General features: G+C 45.3%; 1 protein-coding gene across 1 annotated transcript in view; it reads left to right on the top strand.

Annotated features, from left to right (window-relative positions):
• The window catches only part of vps13c (vacuolar protein sorting 13 homolog C), a 473,104-nt gene that overhangs the window by 108,817 nt on the left and 342,423 nt on the right, over nucleotides 1-21,864 (top strand). Inside the window, 6 exon segments of the mRNA XM_072493103.1 lie at nucleotides 3,076-3,170; nucleotides 7,295-7,437; nucleotides 9,025-9,217; nucleotides 14,931-15,045; nucleotides 15,231-15,367; nucleotides 19,531-19,660. Of these exon segments, the coding sequence (XP_072349204.1) occupies nucleotides 3,076-3,170; nucleotides 7,295-7,437; nucleotides 9,025-9,217; nucleotides 14,931-15,045; nucleotides 15,231-15,367; nucleotides 19,531-19,660 (813 nt within the window).

Raw genomic sequence — 21,864 nt, 5'->3', positions numbered from 1 at the left:
AATAGAGGGATACGGACCCAGGAAGTGTAGAAGATTGTAGTTTAGTCGGGCAGTATGGTCGGCACGGGCTTGGAGGGCCGAAGGGCCTGTTCCTGTGCTGTACTTCTTTTTTGTTTGTTCTTTGAGTGCAAAAAGCCTCCACTTGAGGCCCAAACTCAATGGCCCACCCCTCCCCCTTTAAAACATCTCATCAATCCCATCACCTTCAAACAAAGCCCCAAACAATAGCAGTGTAAACAAACTGGGTAAATGGAGAGACAGAAACAATTATATATGTAAAAACTCGAACAGACGTCTTTCCCTCCTACATCATCTTAATTTGAAAACTCCTCTTCGCCCCCCTCCATTCTTTTTTTCCCCTCATTATTATTTTCCCTTTTTTCCCTTTTTTTTTTACAAACGCAAACAGAAAGGAAGAAACTGTACCTTAGTACATACACTGAAAGGTCAAAGTTAGGTAACTCAAAATGAACCCCCCCCCCCCCCCCCCCTTCTCTTCCCGGTCATCACAGCTCCAGTTACAGTGCAGCACACAACTTTTTCATGTAAATCGCTACCGACCAGTTTTCTCTTTTTATTAAGTCCTTATGGGTCCTCCAGGTTGCTGCCTTTCATGAAGCCCGCCACTTCTTCCGGCGACCCAAAATATAGTTCCCGTTCCTCGTAGCTTACCCAAAGACGGGCCAGGTAGAGCAGGCCAAATTTTATTCCCGTCGCATTCAGGGCCACTTTAACTTTATTAAAACTTGCTTTCCTCTTAGCAAGTTCTGCTCCCAACTCTTGATAAACCCGGATCTCATCATCTTCCAATACGAACCGTTTCATCTCCCTCGCCGATCTCCTGATGCGTTCTTTGTCCAGGAATCGATGCAGCCTCACCACCGATGCCCTCGGGGGCTCACGACCCTGGGGCTTGCGCATAAGTACCCTGTGAGCCTGGTCCACCTCCAACGGCCTGTCAAATAGCCTCTGCCCCCATCATTTTCCCGAACATGCTCACACCATACGCACCGGCATCCGATCCTTCCTTTCCCTCCGAGAGACCTACGATCCGAACGTTCTGCCTGTGGTAACGGTTCTCCAGGTCCTCCACCTTTTCCAGCAGCCGCTTTTGCCGATCTTGTAAAATACCAATTTGCAGTGCCATCTGGGTGGACTGCTCCTCTTGCTCCGTCGCCTGCTCCTGCAGCTTTGGGATCGACTGTCCCTGGGTGTACCTCCATCCAGTCGACAGCCTCCTTAATCGAGGCTACCACCTTGGTCAGGTCCTCTCTCACACCTTCCGGTGCCGGGCGAACTTCTCATCCAGGTACGTAACCAACTGATCCATCGACCATTGGGCCGGCGGGGTCGGACCTCAGTTCTCTGTCATTGAAGCCACCAAGCTCAGATCCTCACTTCCAACCAACTTTTGATTCCTTCTTTTGCGATTACATTTTGAGCGTAGTTCCATAGGAGCCTTCTGCTCCTCCTCACTTTTATCCACTTATGTTAGAAAAAATTTATGCGAAAATCCAGCTTAAACGCCGTTTAAAAAAACACCAAGAGCAGGAGCTGCGAAATGTGCGACTGTTCACAGCAGAGTCGCCACCGGAAGTCCCTTCCTGTTTGTTCCCTGTTTATTTGCTTTCTGACCCTTTAATTTTCCTGTTGCATTTTGGATCCATGGATGATTATTGGACATGTCACTTTAAGGCAAGAAGTCCCTGTAATTCAAACAGAAGAACCCAGAAAGCTGTGTTGGTTTAAACCGGTGATTGCAGACTGGCCGGCATCACTCAGAACTCGGTTTGATAGATTTGGCTGGTGGCCAATGAATGGGCCCCCAGGGCTGTGCTCTGCCCGGTAACAGGTGTTGATTGGATATGATCATGCTGGAATGTTTTTCAGGGCTCCAAGCGTTGAGTTTGGTTTCAGTTTTGATTCCGGCAGCCCGATGAAGAGATCCAATGAACTCCCTTCCAAAAAAGATCCAGCTAATTCTCTCCAGAAGGCCACTGTGAGGCCTGATTATCTCTCCAGCAAGTCTGGGTCCTATTGTCATGGGACTGCAGAGGCCTGATTGTCATGGGACTGCAGAGGCCTGATTTTCTCTCTAGCAAGTCTGGGTGCTGTTCTCATGGGACTGCAGAGGACTGAAGTCAACCCACGAGCCGGAAGCAAGGGTTGATGTGAAATAAGGTGTCTCTCCAGATAGCCTGCTGCCTGTGAGTACTGCATTTTCTAAACTACAGGGATCCTGAATGAATCAATCTACAAAGAAGACCATTGCCGGCTGTAAACCAGAGACTTGAATCAGTAAAGTTTAAGAAGAAAGTGTGCTAAAGACCACCATCTGAAGCAAAGACAGTTACCTTTAGACCTTCATCCGTATTATTTTTGTTACCCCTTTCCATCCCTCTGTGTCTGTTTTGTGTGTGTGGATAGAGTTGGAATGGATAAGTAGGCATGAGCTTGTTGTTAACCAGTTGTATTTGCCATATATGTCATGATAGTCCTTGTTATAAATAAACTAATTATTTTAAATTTACAAACCTGGTGACTGTAATTATTGGGCAGCCAAGGGCCAAAGGCTTTGGGTATTTTTATAAGAATGATTGGGTTAATTTACCTGTGCTGTGACTCTGGGACAGGTGGGTCTGGAATTGACCGCGCACTAGCCCAGGGCATTGTAACATGGTTGACACACTTTCTTTGGAGGTGAGTTTCTCTCTCTCTTTCTCACTCTCTCGCTCTCTGGAAACCTACCTCTTTGACTCAGCCTTTGGTCAATATCCTAATTCTTCTTCCATGGCTCATAATCAATTTTTGTTCACTATGTCCTGTGAAGCACTGGGATGTTTTACTGTGTTAAATGTGCAACACAAATGAAAGCTACTGTTACATGACATGATAGCTGCTTTCTCAATGCTTGGGGATCTGTGGACCTGCTGGGCAATCAATAACACATTGATCGTGCACACTTGTCGATATTTCTCCATAAATAGAGTTTTTGTTTTGGTACTTAAGATGTCTTTAACATTGCTTGTATGGCTTATAATTTGCTCAGATCTCTGTATCGTTTGCACACTCCAGGTATCAATGACCTGATGACAGCTGAAGAGAAGACCAAGTTGTACACTGCTATTGGATACAGTGGGAGTTCCCACAACTTGACCTTGCCCAAAGAGGTGCCTATTTTTATTCTTAATCATTGACTAGAAATTGTGTCGGTAATTTCTGAATCACGAAGGGCAGATTGCATGATCATGCACTCCCAGGGTAAAAATGATACTTGAAGGGATTCTCTGGTCTGTGATCTTTGTGAGTGTGACCCTGCGATCGGATTGTCAAACTGTGACCTCGAGTTAATTGATCATTGAAGTAATATTTAACAGTCTTGATCCCAGTGGGTTGTAACAACATTCAAATTCATTTTTCAGTTAATTAGTACTTAGTGAATTTTCTCTCATTATCTTATGTTGGGTAATATTCCACCATGATGAACCATAGAATTATAATTCCTATCGTGCAGAATGAGCCATTCAGCCCATTGAGTCTGAAAGAGGTCCCTACCTAGGCCCGCTTCCCGCCCTATTTCCGTAACCCCACCTAACCTGCACGTCTTTTGACACTAAGGGGTAATTTATCATGGCCAATCCACCTAACTTGCACATCTTTAGACTAGGAGGAAATCCACGCAGACACGAGGAGAACGTGCAACCGCCACACGGATAGTCACCCAAGGCCGGAATTGAACCTGGGTCACTGGCACTGTGAGGCCATCCAGGGACCTGAGTGCGATATTAAATGTAATAGGACTTGTTTTTATGCAGCGCTTTTAGAGATCCCTGGTTGGTTGACTTTTAACTGCCTGGTGTAAAGTCCTGGTAAGCCACTCAGTTGTGTCAATTTGCTGCAGAAAATCAAAAGAAAATGACATGGTCAACTCTGCAATATTCTCCTCAATAACATTTGGGGACATGTGCCAAACTTTAGAGAGATTTCCCACAGACTAAGTTAATTAACAGCCTGACATAGCCATACTCACTCCATCACACTTTACGACCATGTCCTAGACCCCTCCATTGCCGTCCTGGGTAGATCCTGTCCCAATGGCCGGGCAAATGCACCAGATGTGGAGCCACAGTGGTGTAGAGTTACCCTGGGCACCCTCAACATTAACTCTGGACTCCATGAAATCTCGTCATCAGGCCAAACATGGACATTGCTGTTCATGACCTACTGACCTCCATTAGTTGATGAATCATTGCTCCTCCGTGTTGACTGCCACTTGGAAGAAGCACTGAGGGTCGCGAGAACACTAAATGTTCTCGAGAAGAGTGATCTTCAATGTCCATCACCAAGAGTGACTTGGCCGTGCCATGCAGCCCCTACCATCTTGCTGACCAACTCATCCGCACAACCCCCTGCTCTTCTCTGACCACTCAGCCCTGTGCCCTCCTGCTTTGATTGCTCAGCTGGGAGCTGTTGCCCCCCCCCCCTGTTCTGCCTTTCCCTGAGCCCCATGCTGTAATACCCCAGCCCTGCGTCCCCCTCCTCTGGCTGCTCAGTTGGGTGCCCCCTCCCTGGCTCTGCCCACTCTTTACTCTTTGCCAAAATCATCCATTAGGCTTCTAAACTCTAGGGAATGCAATCCCAATTTGTTCAATCTCTCCTCTTAATAGAACCCTTAGAATCCACAAATTAAGTGGAGCTTGTTCAAGGAACAGCTACTGCGTGTTCTTGATAAGTACGTACCGGTCAGGCAGGGAGGAAGGCGTCGAGCGAGGGAACCGTGGTTTACCAAAGAAGTGGAATCTCTTGTTAAGAGGAAGAAGGAGGCCTATGTGAAGATGAGGTGTGAAGTTTCAGTTGGGGTGATGGATAGTTACAAGGTAGCGAGGAAGGATCTAAAGAGAGAGCGAAGACGAGCAAGGAGCGGACATGAGATGTATTTGGCAGGTAGGATCAAGGAAAACCCAAAAGCTTTCTATAGGTATGTCAGGAATAAAAGAATGACTAGGGCAAGAGTATGGCCAGTCAAGGACAGGGATGGGAAGTTTGTGTGGAGTCTGAAGAGATAGGCGAGATACTAAATGAATATTTTTCGTCAGTATTCACTCAGGAAAAAGATAACGTTGTGGAGGAGAATGCTGAGACCCAGGCTATTAGAATAGATGGCATTGAGGTACGTAGGGAAGAGGTGTTGGCAATTCTGGACGGGCTGAAAATAGATAAGTCCCCGGGGCCTGATGGGATTTATCCTAGGATTATCTGGGAAGCCAGGGAAGAGATTGCTGGCCCTTTGGCTTTGATTTTTATGTCATCATTGGCTACAGGAATAGTGCCAGAGGACTGGAGGAAAGCAAATGTGGTCCCTTTGTTCAAAAAGGGGAGTAGAGACAACCCCGGCAACTATAGGTGAGCCTCACGTCTGTAGTGGGTAAAGTCTTGGAGGGGATTATAAGAGACAAGATTTATAATCATCTAGATAGGAATAATATGATCAGGGATAGTCAGCATGGCTTTGTGAAGGGTAGGTCATGCATCTCAAACCTTATCGAGTTCTTTGAGAAGGTGACTGAACAGGTAGACGAGGGTCGAGCAGTTGATGTGGTGTATATGGATTTCAGTAAAGCGTTTGATAAGGTTCCCCAAGGTAGGCTATTGCAGAAAATACAGAGGCTGGGGATTGAGGGTGATATAGAGATGTGGATCAGAAATTGGCTAGCTGAAAGACAGAGGGTGGTGGTTGATGGGAAATGTTCAGAATGGAGTTCAGTTACAAGTGGCGTACCACAAGAATCTGTTCTGGGGCCGTTGCTGTTTGTCATTTTTATCAATGACCTAGAGGAGGGCGCAGAAGGGTGGGTGAGTAAATTTGCTGACGACACTAAAGTCGGTGGTGTTGTCGGCAGTGCGGAAGGATGTAGCAGGTTACAGAGGGACATAGATAAGCTGCAGAGCTGGGCTGAGAGGTGGCAAATGGAGTTTAATGTAGAGAAGTGTGAGGTGATTCACTTTGGAAGGAATAACAGGAATGCGGAATATTTGGCCAATGGTAAAGTTCTTGGAAGTGTGGATGAGCAGAGGGATCTAGGTGTCCATGTACATAGATCCCTGAAAGTTGCCACACAGGTTGATAGGGTTGTGAAGAAGGCCAATGGAGTGTTGGCCTTTATTGGTAGAGGGATTGAGTTCCGGAGTCATGAGGTCATGTTGCAGCTGTACAAAACTCTGGTACGGCCGCATTTGGAGTATTGCGTACAGTTCTGGTCACCGCATTATAGGACGGATGTGGAAGCTTTGGAGCGGGTGCAGAGGAGATTTACCAGGATGTTGCCTGGTATGGAGGGAAAATCTTATGAGGAAAGGCTGATGGACTTGAGGTTGTTTTCGTTGGAGAGAAGAAGGTTAAGAGGAGACTTAATAGAGGCATACAAAATGATCAGGGGGTTAGATAGGGTGGACAGTGGGAGCCTTCTCCCGCGGATGGAAATGGCTAGCACGAGGGGACATAGCTTTAAACTGAGGGGTAATAGATATAGGACAGAGGTCAGAGGTAGGTTCTTTACGCAAAGAGTAGCGAGGCCGTGGAATGCCCTACCTGCAACAGTAGTGAACTCGCCAACATTGAGGGCATTTAAAAGTTTATTGGATAAACATATGGATGATAATGGCATAGTGTAGGTTAGATGGCTTTTGTTTCGGTGCAACATAGAGGGCCGAAGGGTCTGTACTGCGCTGTATTGTTCTATGTTCTATGTTCCTGTAAATCTGCTCTGCATTGCCTCCAAGACCAATATATCCCTCCTGTGGTTTGGTGCAACGTTATGTTTTCATCAGCACTGTTTACAATGCCACCTGTCTTTGTGCCTTTGCAGTTTTTCTCTGTATTTTTCTATATCATCTTCTAACTCGTTAGTGAATATGGTGAATAGTTGAGGTCCCAATACAGATCCTGGCAGCTCTCCACATCCTGCTGATTAGAGTTCCCGGTATCTGTTTTTTTGTATTTTTGGGTGCCTTTTCTTGTTATCTCCTACCTCTTTGGCTGTTTTCTTAGAGAGGTGGAGCTCCTCCAGTGAAATCCCAAAGTTTCAATTCTAAGACATCAAAGCTGCAGTTTGCGGCAATAGAACAAAAGGTTTTATCGTCATTTTCAATGGTATCTTGTCAAAAAGTGATCCTGCAATGTCCCAACGATAGTGCACTGACTGTCATAGCGTGGATATGCTGTCTGATAAGAGTGCAAATGGGTTAGATTTAATTTGGAGACTCTTTATTTCCTGTTGTGATTGATTTCTTGCAGTATGTTGCAAATGTGATCAGCTTCAAGTTGGTCACTACCTCCATCACGATCCGGGAGGAACCTAATGTTGCAGAGATACTGAACGTGCAGATGATTGATCTGAGTACAAGTGTTTTTCAGCGTCCTGGAGCTCAAGGTCTTAAGTAAGAGCTTTATTTTTCTTTACTAGGTGAAAGTGATCGAGCATTGCATGGTACAAGAATATTTCTGATTATTGAAGTATCTGCAACATGAAACTTTCAGGTGGTGAGGTAAACGCCTGTGTTTTGATGTAGGCAAATGATGCCACATTGTGTGTTACGAGCAGAAGATTTTTAGAATTTCATAGGATCTCTACAGTGCAGAAGGAGGCCGTTCGGCCCATTGAGTCTGCACCGACCCTCCGAAAGAGCACCCTACCTGGGTCCACTCACCTACCCGATCCTTGTAACCTCATCTAACCTTTAGACACGAAGGGGCAGCATGGCCAATCCACCTAACCTGCACATCTTTGGACTGTGGGAGGAAACTGGAGCACTAAACTCCACACAGACAGTCACCCAAGGTTGGAATTGAACCCGGGTCCCTGGCGCTGAGAGGCAGCAGTGCTAACCACCGTGCCACCATAAAAAGCATCATCACCCATTTTGACACTTATGCTGAGCTGTTCACTAGACAAGTTGATGAAATATTATCAGGTTTCTTTCTGCTGTTTAGTTGTTAGTACAAGGCAGATCTGGAATGTGCTTCAGCGCCTGCGCATCCCTGAGCCTTGCATGTGTTCCATCAAGCCCGTTTAGGTTTTTTTCCTTGCCAGTTTAGCTGGGACATTTCTGATACTAGGAGAGAGTCCGTACAAGTGGGTGAAGAATTTCAATTTTAGAATGGCAACTTGGCCAGATGAAGTTGATCTTTCCCATGGAAAACCCTTATTGGAGCTTTGAGGTTGCTGTCAAAGTTTTGCTTCTTCTAAAGGGTTGCCTCCAGCAGCGTGCGCATCTGTAAATGGGATACATGTCTGAGAGCTACATCAATGCCAGTTTTCTCTTTATCCCTCTCTCCAGTTGCTCTGTCTGGACCTGTAGACTTAATTACCTGCAAAGATTTGCATTAAAGTATTGTATAGCATCTTTGACTCTGTCTATGTATATATATATATATATATATATATATATATGTTTCTGGAACCCACCTCTTCATTCACCTGAGGAAGGAGCAGTGCTCCGAAAGCTAGTGATTTGAAACAAACCTGTTGGACTTTAACCTGGTGTTATAAGACTTTTACTGTGCTCACCCCAGTCCAATGTCGGCATCGCCACATCACAGTTTTCTCTTGGGGTGGGCTTTGAGTTGCAATTGGACAAAATTTACCAACCATATTGGATGTCTGTTATTTTTGAGTTGTCCAGCTTGTTTGTTATTATTTGCGGGTACCAGTGACTGTTCCTAGGGGACCTGAGCCACTGGCTCTTTGATGATGGTCAGGCTGTCAATTTATCTGCCTACTGGGTGAGAACTGGATAGTGCATCTGCTATTAAGTTTGAAAGAAACTCACCAAGCACACTTTGCCCATTGTTGGCCTACCCAAGACCCTTCTTTGCCTCCCCATAAAGATAGGCCATTGTGTAATTATTGTTATTCAGTTCTGCATTGATTCAAGCAAACTTGTACCTTGCCTTTGTTGTACATACACCAGTTGTTGTAAGCCTAGAAGAGAAATCAACTTGTGTCCCCTTTTATGTTTGTACAGAGTGGAGGCCAGACTGGAGCACTGGTACGTTACAGGTTTGAAACAACAGAATACGGTTCCGTCTCTCATGGCTTCTGTTGGAGGCACAGAGTCCTCTTTGCTCAGTGTCCGTTTTGAGATTAACCCAGAAGGAAGCAATGCAGATCAGCTTTTATGTGTGCAGTCTCAAGCAGTGGAGCTGATTTATGATGCTGTAAGTATAGATTCTAATACAAGAGGAAGTTGCTAATATTTCCTCAGACTTGGCTTTATGTAGCACAGGTTTATACAGCACCTTTCACGTCATCAGGGGGTACCGAAGTACTGTTGAAGTACAATCAGTGTTGGAAAATATAATTTTCAATTTATCCAGAGCATGATCCCGCAGACAGCACTTGACTAAATGACCAGTTAATCTGTTTTTGATGGTGTCAATTGAGAGATAAAGCATTGGCCAGGAAACGGAGTGACTTCCCGTGTTCTACTTTGAATAGTGCCATTAGCTCTTTACTATCAGTCAAAAGATTATGTGCTGAAGTCCCTCGGGTTGGGCTTGAATCCAGAACTTTCTAACTCGCGTTGATGGTGCTGCAGCAGAGCCCAGACTAATACTTCTAATTTTAAAATATCTTGAAACTTCTGTCAACTTCTCCCTTGATAATTAATAGTTTGGATCTGTATTTATACAAAGAAATACAAAGATTTCTTTGTATTTATGTATTTATGTCAGAATCCTTCTATTTATTGAACTCTGCTCAAGTCTCATTCAGTATTAAAGTGCAGCTCCCCATTAAAGGGAAGGGGGAGAGGAGTAGAGCATTAGTCATTGGAGACTCCATACTTAGGGGGATAGGTAGGAGATTCTGTGGGAACGAGAGAGACTCGTGGTTGGTGTGTTGCCTCCCAGGTGCCAGGGTGCGTGATGTGTCGGATCGTGTTTTCGAGATCCTTAAGGGGGAGGGGGAGCAGCCCCAAGTCGTGGTCCACATAGGTATCAACGACATAGGTAGGAAAAGGAATAGGGATGTAAGGCAGGAATTCAGGGAGGTAGGGTGGAAACTTAGATCTAGGACAAACAGAGTTATTATCTCTGGGTTGTTACCCGTGCCACGTGATAGAACATAGAACATAGAACAATACAGCGCAGTACAGGCCCTTCGGCCCACGATGTTGCACCGAAACAAAAGCCATCTAACCTACACTATGCCATTATCATCCATATGTTTATCCAATAAACTTTTAAATGCCCTCAATGTTGGCGAGTTCACTACTGTAGCAGGTAGGGCATTCCACGGCCTCACTACTCTTTGCGTAAAGAACCTACCTCTGACCTCTGTCCTATAGATAGAGGTCAGAGGTACCTCTCAGCTTACCCCTCAGTTTAAAGTTATGTCCCCTCGTGCCAGCCATATCCATCCGCGGGAGAAGGCTCTCACTGTCCACCCTATCCAACCCCCTGATCATTTTGTATGCCTCTATTAAGTCTCCTCTTAACCTTCTTCTCTCCAACGAAAACAACCTCAAGTCCATCAGCTTTTCCTCATAAGATTTTCCCTCCATACCAGGCAAAATCCTGGTAAATCTCCTGGTATGATGCAGGGAGGAAGTGGTCGAGCAAGGGACCGTGGTTTACTAAAGCAGTCAAAACACTTGTCAAGAGGAAGAAGGAGGCTTATGTAAAGATGAGACATGAAGGTTCAGTTAGGGCGCTCAAGAGTTACAAGTTAGCTAGGAAGGACGTAAAGAGAGAGCTAAGAACAGCCAGGTGGGGACATGAGAAGTCTTTGGCAGGTAGGATCAAGGTTAACCCTAAAGCTTTCTATAGATATGTCAGGAATAAAAGAATGACTAGGGTAAGAGTAGGGCCAGTCAAGGACAGTAGTGGGAAGTTGTGCTTGGAGTCCGAGGAGATAGGAGAGGTGCTAAATGAATATTTTTCGTCCGTATTCACACAGGAAAAAGGCAATGTTGTCGAGGAGAATACTGAGATTCAGGCTACTAGACTAGAAGGGCTTGAGGTTCATAAGGAGGAGGTGTTAGCAATTCCGGAAAGTGTGAAAATAGATAAGTCCCCTGGGCTGGATGGGATTTATCCTAGGATTCTCTGGGAAGCTAGGGAGGAGATTGCTGAGCCTTTGTCTTTGATCTTTAAGTCATCTTTGTCTACAGGAATAGTGCCAGAAGACTGGAGGATAGCAAATGTTGTCCCCTTGTTCAAGAAGGGGAGTAGAGACAACCCCGGTAACTATAGACCAGTGAACCTTACTTCTGTTGTGGGCAAAATATTGGAAAGGTTTACAAGAGTTAGGATGTATAATCACCTGGAAAGGAATAATTTGATTAGAGATAGTCAACACGGTTTTGTGAAGGGTAGGTCATGCCTCACAAACCTTATTGAGTTCTTTGAGAAGGTGACCAAACAGGTGGATGAGGGTGAAGCAGTTGATGTGGTGTATATGGATTTCAGTAAAGCGTTTGATAAGGTTCCCCACGGTAGGCTACTGCAGAAAATACGGAGGCATGGGATTCAGGGTGATTTAGCAGTTTGGATCAGAAATTGGCTAGCTGGTACGGAAATGTTCAGACTGGAGTCCAGATACTAGTGGTGTACCATAAGGATCTGTTTTGGGGCCACTGCTGTTTGTCATTTTTATAAATGACCTGGAGGAGGGCGTAGAAGGATGTGTGAGTAAATTTGCAGATGACACTAAAGTCGGTGGAGTTGTGGTCAGTGCGGAAGTTACAGAGGGACATAGATAAGCTGCAGCGCTGGGCTGAGAGTTGGCAAATGGAGTTTAATGCAGAAAAGTGTGAGGTGATTCATTTTGGAAGGAATAACAGGAAGACAGAGTACTGGGCTAATGGTCAGATTCTTGGCAGTGTGGATGAGCAGAGAGATCTCGGTGTCCATGTACATGGATCCCTGAAAGTTGCCACCCAGGTTGAGAGGGTTGTTAAGGCGTATGGTGTGTTAGCTTTTATTGGTAGAGGGATTGAGTTTCGAAGCCATGAGGTCATGTTGCAGCTGTACAAAACTCTGGTGCGGCCGCATTTGGAGTATTGCGTGCAATTCTGGTCGCCGCATTATAGGAAGGATGTGGAAGCATTGGAAAGGGTGCAGAGGAGATTTACCAGAATGTTGCCTGGTATGCAGGGAAGATCTTATGAGGGAAGGCTGAGGGACTTTAGGCTATTTTCGTTAGAGAGAAGAAGGTTAAGAGGTGACTTAATTGAGGCATACAAGATGATCAGAGGATTGGATAGGGTGGACAGTGAGAGCCTTTTTCCTCGGATGGTGATGTCTAGCACGAGGGGACATAGCTTTAAATTGAGGAGAGATAGATATAAGACAGATGTCAGAGGTAGGTTCTTTACTCAGAGAGTAGCAAGGACGTGGAATGCCCTGCCTGCAACAGTAGTGGAGTCGCCAACACTAAGGGCATCCAAATGGTCATTGGATAGACATATGGACGATAATGGAATCGTGTAGATGGGCTTTAGAGTGGTTTCACAGGTCGGCTCAACATCGTGGACCGAAGGGCCTGTACTGCGCTGTTATGTTCTATGACTTCATATGCGAATGGACTTGCTGCTTTGGCGTTGAATTGCACTGATTGGAAAATCCTGGCATTCATATCTCATCAGTTCACCGCTCCTTCGACTCCATTCTCACTAAACTCCTGGCCACTGCTTTCCCTTCCTCACATTTTTAAATTATTTTTTCTCCTCGCTGTCCACCACCCTTCCAGAACAACATTTCTGGCTCACCCCCTCAAAAATCTCATCCTTGACAACTCTGTCCTTGCAAAACTCATTCCAAATCCCTCCCCTCCGCCCACCCCTCCCAGTGTTCTTGCACATATTAGCTCCAACCCTTCCCATCTTTCTTATCACTTGTTTGAATCTCTGCCACAGCGCCAAGGTGGCCCCAACTCGAATCACGAATGGCATCCTCAGTGATTGTCGTGCCTTATCCCTTCTCCGATTTAGTCAGTCTGCAGCCTATAACATCCTCCTCCCATAGCTGTGCCTCCAAATAATTTAGTTGGACTGTCCTTATTAAGTTCTCCTCTTAACTATATGATTGGAGCATGAATTTCCAAGGTGTTGGTCATGTTGACTAATCTAGTCGAGTGTTTCTGAGGAAGTCGCCAAGACGGTGCATAAGAGACCATGTATTGATTTTGTCTGCATTGACTTCGAGATGGCATTTGATAAAGTTGCACATAATACATTATGAATCTCAATGAAACCACAAGGAATTGCAGGCAGCCTTGTGATATGGGTTGGTACGAGGTGGATGGGGAGGAGGTCGAGAGTCGAGTTAAGGGTGTGCACTCTGGCAAAATATGACTTGCCATATGTTTCTCAGCAACCTGTGTCAGGGCTTCTTATTTTCACCACATAAACCACTGACATGAAGGAGTAGGGAGCTGTATATCCAGGTTTGCAAATGATAGTAAATTGGGAGGAGCAGTTAAAATATGTAAATAGAAGCAGAAAGGTACAAAGTGGCATAGATTGAGTGGACAAACCTGTGGCAGATTCAATGTGGACAAACGTGATGTAATCTCTTTGGATCCAGTATTTAGTTCATAAGTAATATTCTAAATGGTGAGTGATTGGGAGCAATGCTGGGTCAAGGCGTCAAGTTGTACAAAGGTAGTACACTGGTGTGAAAAGGAATCAAAAAGGCTCATGGAGCTCAGGCCTTGATTTCAGAGAGGTTGCTTATCAGGTCCCAAATTAAATTCCATCTTGGATTTTGGGAATTGCGTCTCTGGAAAGGATATATTGGTTTTCCGGGCACAACAAGGTTTTCAGCGGCATGTGACCGGGGCATAAAGGGTTAAATGATGAAGACCGGTTTCACAGAATGCGTCAGGTTTGTATTCCTTTTAGATTAGAAAATTGAGGGGTGATTTGATTGGCGTTTTGGATTGGATTGGATTTGTTTATTGTCACGCGTACCGAGGTATAGTGAAAAGTATTTTTCTGCGAGCAGCTCAACAGATCATTAAGTACATGGGAAGAAAAGGGAAGAAAAGAAAATACATAATAGGGCAACACAACATATACAATGTAAGATGATGAGGGCATACAAGAGGATAGATATGTGGAGACTAGGGTAATGAAATCCAGAATAAATAGCGCAACCTTCGAGCTAAATTACTTGGGCGTGAAATCAGAAAACGGAAGATGGTGGAAATGTGGCTCCTTAAGCCCTGACATCTAACAGCGTGCTCATTTCAGTTGCTTTTGTCAGTGTCAAATGTATAAATGGGGTCAGCTTCCATATCTGTGCTGACAACAGTCAGAGCTGTTGATCGTATACTTCTCTTCACCCCTCCACTGTTTCGATGTATCCTATTTTGGAAGCCGTTTCCTCCAGTTAGACACCCGGAAGTACAAAGTGATTGGCTTCACAACAGTAATTTCCCCAGCTGCTATCTCACCCTGAGCCTGAGCATCAATAGATAAAAGTACGATCCAACACACAAGACATGAGCTGAGACGGAAGGTTAGAAGAACTTTGAACTGTATTCCCTCGAGGAGCGAGTGAGAGAACGTCACAGGGTTTTATAAAATATTAAAGGATATGAGTAAAGTTGATCAGAGAACCTGTATACTTAAATTTCTGAAAAATAAATTGGAAAGGACATTTTCAGAAGGTGGTATACAGTTCACATCAGAGACAAAGTACAATCAAAGACACGAGTGCTCAGATTGCAATGGATGCAAGACCTGGGTACAAGAGAGATGAGCTTTGATAAACCATGTAACATCTTCTCAACCCGAAACTTTTAATTTTCTGTATTTGCTGTTAGCTGTTGTGTTTTGAAGATGCTTAATTTTTACGCTGTTTTTTTTCTCTGCCTCAGATTTTTGAGAATAAATTGATTGTCTCATTTCCTTTCCTTTTGCAGCAAACCATAAACAGTTTGGTCGAGTTTTTCCAGACTAACCGAGGGCTTGATCTTGAGCAGCTGACTTCAGCCACGTTACTGAAGTTGGAGGAAATCAAAGAAAAGACTGCAACAGGTAAAAATTTGTAATGTCTAGAAAATGGAAGCTGTGAGGCGGCCAGCCTCCATTCAATCCTTTTACATCCAATCTGATTTAGCCATAGTGTTTCTTTGTTTTTTGTGTTTTGGAAAAGGAAATGCCCCATTCCAAGTTTTACTTATGTATGTATAATGCAATTGTTTGCTTAAATATTTACCCAGGTCTGTCATATGTTATTGAAACGCGGAAAACCTTTGATCTCCAAATCAACTTTAAACCATCCTACCTCGTGGTCCCACAGACGGGCTTTTATGATGTGAATTCAAATTTACTGATTGTGGACTTTGGTAGTTTACAGGTATGACAATGCGTGGTTTCCATTAACGCTCTTGCCTTTGTAGAGGATTGTTAACCTCCGTTGGATGTGCAGGAATTGTCAGGTCACCTAAGTTGAATTTTTAATAACCTATAAAAATGAAGTTGTAACTTGGGCAACGCAGTAGACCTATGATTAAAGTCAGAGCGTGCCGCATCGAGGCAAGGTGCAGAATATGTGGGAAACGGTCAGTGAAACAGATGCCAAAGTGGGAGTTGAAGGTGTTCAGTCAGTATTGTGCAAGGTGGGATGTGATGCTCAACAAAGATTGCTCCTGAGACCTCTGTTTATATTTATGATCTGTGTTCGGGAATTTGTGGACTGCACCAAATTGAGGATTTAAAAAAAAAATTAATTTATTGGATGTAAGTGTCGCTCTCAAGGCCAGCATTTATTGCCCGTCTCTAATTACCCCTTGGTGGTGGTGATCTTGAGTCGCTGCAGTCCGTGTGGTGTAGGTACACCCACAGTGTTGGTAGGGAAAGAATTCCAGATTTTTGACCCAGCAACAGTGAATGAATGGTGATATATTCCCAAGTCAGGATGGTGAGTGACTTGGAGGGGAACTTCGAGGTGGTGGTGCCCTCGTGTGTCTGCTGACCGTGTCCTTCTGCAGGGCAGCAGTCATGGGTTTGGAAGGTGCCACCCAAGGAGCCTTGGTGAGGTCCTGCAGTGCATCGTGTAGACGGTACACACTTGTGCCTCTGGTCGGTGATGGAGGGAGTGAATGTTTGTGGCTAGGATGCCAATCAAGTGGGCTGCTTTGTCCTGGAAAGTGTTGAACTTTTTGAATGTTGTTGAAGCTGCACTCTTGCAATATACATAACAACAGACTATAAAGGCTTTTATACATATGCAAAAAGGAAAGGTTTGGCTATAGAAATGTGGGTCCACTACAGGCAGTCAGGTGAATTTTTAATGGAGAATATCGGGAGTGAAGCTTAGTGCGAGAAATCCGGAGTGCAGCCTGGGAAGGTAAGTGGCACTTTGCGCCTGTGTCTCTCTCTCTTTTCAAATTGTGGGGGGAAAAAAATGGGAGGTGACGTCCCAGTAAAGCTGTGACCTGATTGGCTGGTCGGGAATCTGTGATAAAAAAACAAATTAATTAACAAGGTAGAGAGGAACTGAATGTGAGGGCAGAGATGAGTATTTAGCACTTAATTATACAGTACAAATCTAGCACCAGGGACTTAATAACAATTTAATTATTTATTTTTAATTAATTAACTTAAATGTCACTTAGTGTGGTGCAGTGCTCGAACTGTGAGATGTGGGAGATCTGTGACGCTTCCAGCGTTCCGGTCGACTACGTCTGCAGGAAGTTTAACCAATTGCACCTCCTCACAGATCGTGTGGTTCGGTTGGAGCATCAGTTGGATGCACTTGGGAGCATGCAGGTGGCGGAAAGCGTCATAGATCGCAGTTATAAAAATGTGGTCACACCCAAGGTGCAGGCAGGCAGATGGGTGACCACTTGAAAGGGCAGGCAGTCAGTGCAGGAATCCCCTGTAGCTGTCTCCCTCTCTAACAGGTATACCATTTTGGATACTGTTGGGGGCGGGGGTGACAGCCTTTCAGGGGAAAACAGCAGCAGCCAGAACAGTGGCACCACAACTGGCTCTGTTGCTCATCAGGGGAGAGCCAAGTTCAGGAGAGCGATAGTTGTAGGGGACTGTAGAGTAAGGGTCACAGAAAGGCGCTTCTATGGATGTGAAAGAGACGCCAGGATGGTATATTGCCTCCCTGATGGCAGGGTCAAGGATGTCTCTGGTCGAACAGGACATCCTGAAGGGGGAGGGCAAACAGCCAGAGGTCGTAGTACACAGATACTAACGACATAGGCAGGAAGAGTGATTGAGGTCCTGCAGAAGGCGTTCATGGAGTTAGGCAGTAAGCTGAATGTTGGAGGATATAGAAGCTTCAGGAGAGATAGAGGGGTGGGGGAGTAGCATTACTGGTTAAGGAGAATATTATAGCCCGACTGTGGGAGGGCACCTCGGAGGGACTATACAATGAGGCAATCTGGGTAGAGCTCAGGAACAGGAAGTGGGAAATCTCAATGTTGGGTGTTTATTTCAGGATCCAAAACTGCCAACGAGAGATAGAGGAGCAGATAGGCAGAGAGATTTTGGATGGGTGCAAAAGTAACAAAGCTCGGGCTTTTCTCACTGGAGCGAAGAAGGCAGAGAGGTGACTTGATAGAGGTGTACAAGGTGATGCGAGGCATGGATAGAGTGGATAGCCAGAGACTTTTCCCCAGGGCGGAAATGGCTGTCACGAGGGGACATAATTTTAAGGTGATTGGAGGAATGTATAGGGGAGATGTCAGAGGCAGGTTCTTTTCCTATCGGCCAGGGTTTTGAGAACCCCAAAGAGACATCTGCAAAGAGACGTTGATAGGATGCAGAGCTGGGCCGAAAAATGGCAGATGGAGTTTAACCCTGATAAGTGCGAGGCGATTCATTTAGATCGGACAAATTTGAATGCGGATTACAGGGTCAACGGCAGGCTTCTGAGGAATGTGGAGGAACAGAGAGATCTTGGGGTTCATGTCCACAGACCTCTTAAGGTTGCCACTCAAATGGATGGAGCCGTGAAGAAGGCCTATAGTGTGTTAGCGTTTATTAACAGGGGTTTAAGAGCCGCGGGGCTATGTGCAACTATACATGACCCTGGTGAGACCATATTTGGAGTATTGTGTGCAGTTCTGGTCACCTCATTATCAGAAAGATGTGGAAGCATTAGAAAGGGTGCAAAGGAGATTTACCAGGATGCTGCCTGGTTTGCAGGATAGGTCTTATGAGGAAAGGTTGAGGGGGCTAGGGCTTTTCTCATTGGAGCAGAGGAGGATGAGCTTTCTTTCACCCCGTCAGCAGATCTTTCCTTTTCCATCTGCCTCAACTGCTTTGCGGCATCGGTGCCGTTCATCGCAAGTGGTAACAAGTGCCATGATCTGGCAGCTCTGGGTGAAGAGATTTCCCCGGAACCCCCTGGGATTGATCAATCCCAAACTTTTAAATTCATGACTCTTGAGATCTGTGCTTCCTCCACAGTGTAGCTGTTGGAATGATGAAAAGTCAGCCCTAGCTGTTACACAGCATTACCCCGTGGTTGCTAACCTCGATAAACATCTTTCAGCAAGTAGTATAGCAGCTCTTAAATGCATGAATAGTTGTGGTAAGATTGTGGACTTCTTTTTATGACAAATATGAACAATGATGAGAGTAGGCCACCGTCAAGTGGTAAATTGTAAATTAATGTGAGAGATCAGCCAGATCGATGAATTGTTAAATTTCTGCTGTGCCACTGGGGAAATGATGAAGCAGAGATTGCATACCACCCACAAAACAGGAAGGGTAAGCTATCAGAAGCGTCACCGGCTGCTCCCACACACTACCCTCAGAGCTGATTAAGAACAGTTTCGGCAGATCTGGGAGCAGGTCTCAGCTGCTTGTGGTATGTGGTGTGGGAAACTTGGACACAGCAGCAATAATGTTTTTTTCTAAAAGGTTGCTGTTTTCTGTATATTGAAAAGAATTGCAGATTCTTCACCGCTCCCCGAAGTAGATGCTGTGTTCTAACTGGCTTTGAGATACCTGAAAGCAACTTGCTTTTTTTCTAGTTCTAGAGTGACCGGTCAATGAAAAGTTTATCAAAACCTATAGGCAGGTCGGGTCCTTCACTTCAAAGCCTTGAAGCGGTAGCACAGTGGTTAGCACTATTGCTTCACAGCTCCAGGTTCGATTCCCGGCTTGGCTCAATGTCTGTGCGGAGTCTGCACGTTCTCCCCGTGTCTGCGTAGGTTTCCTCCGGGTGCTCCGGTTTCCTCCCATAAGTCCCAAAAGACATGCTGTTAGGTGAATTGGACATTCTGAATTCTCCCTCTGTGTACCCGAACAGGCGCCGGAATGTGGCGACTAGGGGCTTTTCACAGTAACTTCATCGCAGTGTCAATGTAAGCCGACTTATGACAAAGATTCTTATTCTTATTATTATATTGAATCAACAAAAATGCTGATCAACTGTTTCGGGCTCTGCACAGAATTTAAGCCTTCACACCTTCTTTTACATTTGAACTCTTGAATTATATGTCCAGCTATGAATAACAAAGCATGTACAAGTTACCAAGTTTTACTGTTCTGCAGTTAAACAGCATTAACCACAATGACCAAAAAGCAACATCCCCAGGCTTATCATTGGAGGAAATTCTGGAACGTGCCTATGAAAAGTTTGATGTGGAGCTCCGAAGTGTACAACTTCTGTTCAGCAAGCCAGGTACCGTTTCAATTTATTTAAATTAATTTTCCCTTTTTTTTTTTTTTTTTTTTGCTCTCTCCACTCAAGTGGAGAGAAAGAGGGACCGAGGGAGGCATCTCCTATTAGGATAGGGATGAAGAGAATTTGCTTCTGAGGGCCATGAGTCTGTTGAACCCTCTTCCTGAGAGAATGGAGTCGAGGCGGGGGTCATTGAATATTTTTAAGGCAAAGGTGGACAGATTCTAGACCAACAAGAGTACCGAAGGGTCGGCAGGAAAGTGGCCTTGAGTCTGCAATCAGATCGGCCACCATCTTCCTGAATGTGAAGTGAAGGGAAAATGTCCCGTTTCGAAGAAGAACAGGGCAGGCACGGTAGCACAGTGGTTAGCATTGTTGCCTCACAGCGCCAGGGACCCGGGTTCGATTCCCGGCTTGGGTCACTGTCTGTGCGGAGTCTGCACGTTCTCCCCGTGTGCACGTGGGTTTCCTCCGGGTGCTCCGGTTTCCTCCCACAGTCCAAAGATGTGCAGCTTCGGTGGATTGGCCAATGATAAATTGCCTTAGTGTCCAAAAAGGGGTTAGTGGATTACGGGGATGGGGTGTGGGCTTGGGTAGGGTGCTCTTTCCAAGGGCTGGTACAGGCTCGATGGGCCGAATGGCCTCCTTCTGCACTGTAAATTCTATGATTCAACAGGGGAGTGTGAGGCCAAGATTTATACAAAGAAAATTACAGCACAGGAACAGGCCCTTTGGCCCTCCCAGCCTGCTCAACTATAATCACTAATGATCATTATCTCATCGCTCTTCGTGAGACCTTACTGGGTGTAAATTGGCTGCTTGCAGCACCGACTACACGTGAAGAAAAGTGTCTTGATTGGCCGTCTTGTGATTTGGGATCTTTCAAGGTTGGGAAAGGGTGGCTTGCATTCCAAATCTCTTTGAAGTATCCTACTGGAAATACTAACCCTCGAAACCTGGCACGTGTTGGGTGTGGACCAGGAATGTTGAAGCAACTTACTGGTACTAAATGCCAGGATGACGAAGAAGGTGCTTTTTCCCTCCTGTTCTGTGTTCTCTCTTTCTTCCGGCCTGTAACTTTTAATCTGCAGGGAGAGAACCAGAGAGTGTCTGAGAACCTGGGAAATGTAAGTGATTTTTATTTATTTTCATTTTTATTACCTTTTCAAATTGTGTGGGGGGGGGGGGGGGGGGGGGGGGGGAACTGACGTGACATCACAGTAAAGCTGTGACCTGATTGGCTGGTTGGGAATCTACACTATATTAAAAAAAATTAAGCTTTGTTAAACTAATTAAACATAATTACTTAATTATAATTTAGAGGGGTATCTAAGCCAGAGATCGGAGAGTACTGTATTTAGCATTTAAATTTATAGTAGAAATCTAGTGCTAGGAAACATATAGTAACATATAGTACAACAGTAACTTTAAAAAAAATTGTTTTAAAAATGTAATTAACTAATTAATTGACGCGATGTCAGTTAGTGGGGTGCAGTGCTCTGACTGAGATGTGGCAGGTCCGGGAGGCTTCCAGCGTCCCGGATGGCTTCATCTGCAGAAAGTGCACCCAACTGGAGCTCCTCACAGACCGCATGGTTCGGTTGGAGCAGCAGTTACATAGAATTTACATAGAATTTACTGTGCAGAAGGAGGCCATTCGACCCGTCGAGTCTGCACCAGCTCTTGGAAAGAGCAGCCTACCCAAAGTCAACACCTCCACCCTATCCCCATAACCCAGTAACCCCACCCAACACTAAGGGCAATTCTGGACACTAAGGGCAATTTATCATGGCCAATCCATCTAACCTGCTCATCTTTGGTCTGTGGGAGGAAACCGGAGCACCCGGAGGAAACCCACGCAGACACGGGGAGGACATGCAGACTCCGCACAGACAGTTGGATGCACTTAGGAGCATGCAGGTGGCGGAAAGCGTCATAGATCGCAGTTATATAAATGTGGTCACACCCAAGGTGCAGGCAGAGAAATGGGTGACCACCAGAAAGGGCAGGCAGTCAGTGCAGGAATCCCCTGTGGTTGTCCCCCTCTCGAACAGGTATACCCCTTTGGATACTGTCGGGGGGACAGCCTATCAGGGGAAAACAGCAGCAGCCAGAGCAGTGGCATCACAGCTAACTGATGTTCAGAAGGGAGGGTCAAAGCGCAGAAGAGCAATAGTCATGGGGGACTCTATAATCAGGGGCAC

Source organism: Scyliorhinus torazame, chromosome 30 (assembly GCF_047496885.1).
Source record: "Scyliorhinus torazame isolate Kashiwa2021f chromosome 30, sScyTor2.1, whole genome shotgun sequence".
In the NCBI taxonomy this organism is placed as follows: domain Eukaryota; kingdom Metazoa; phylum Chordata; class Chondrichthyes; order Carcharhiniformes; family Scyliorhinidae; genus Scyliorhinus; species Scyliorhinus torazame.
This window is presented reverse-complemented; position numbering and strand designations above follow the sequence as displayed.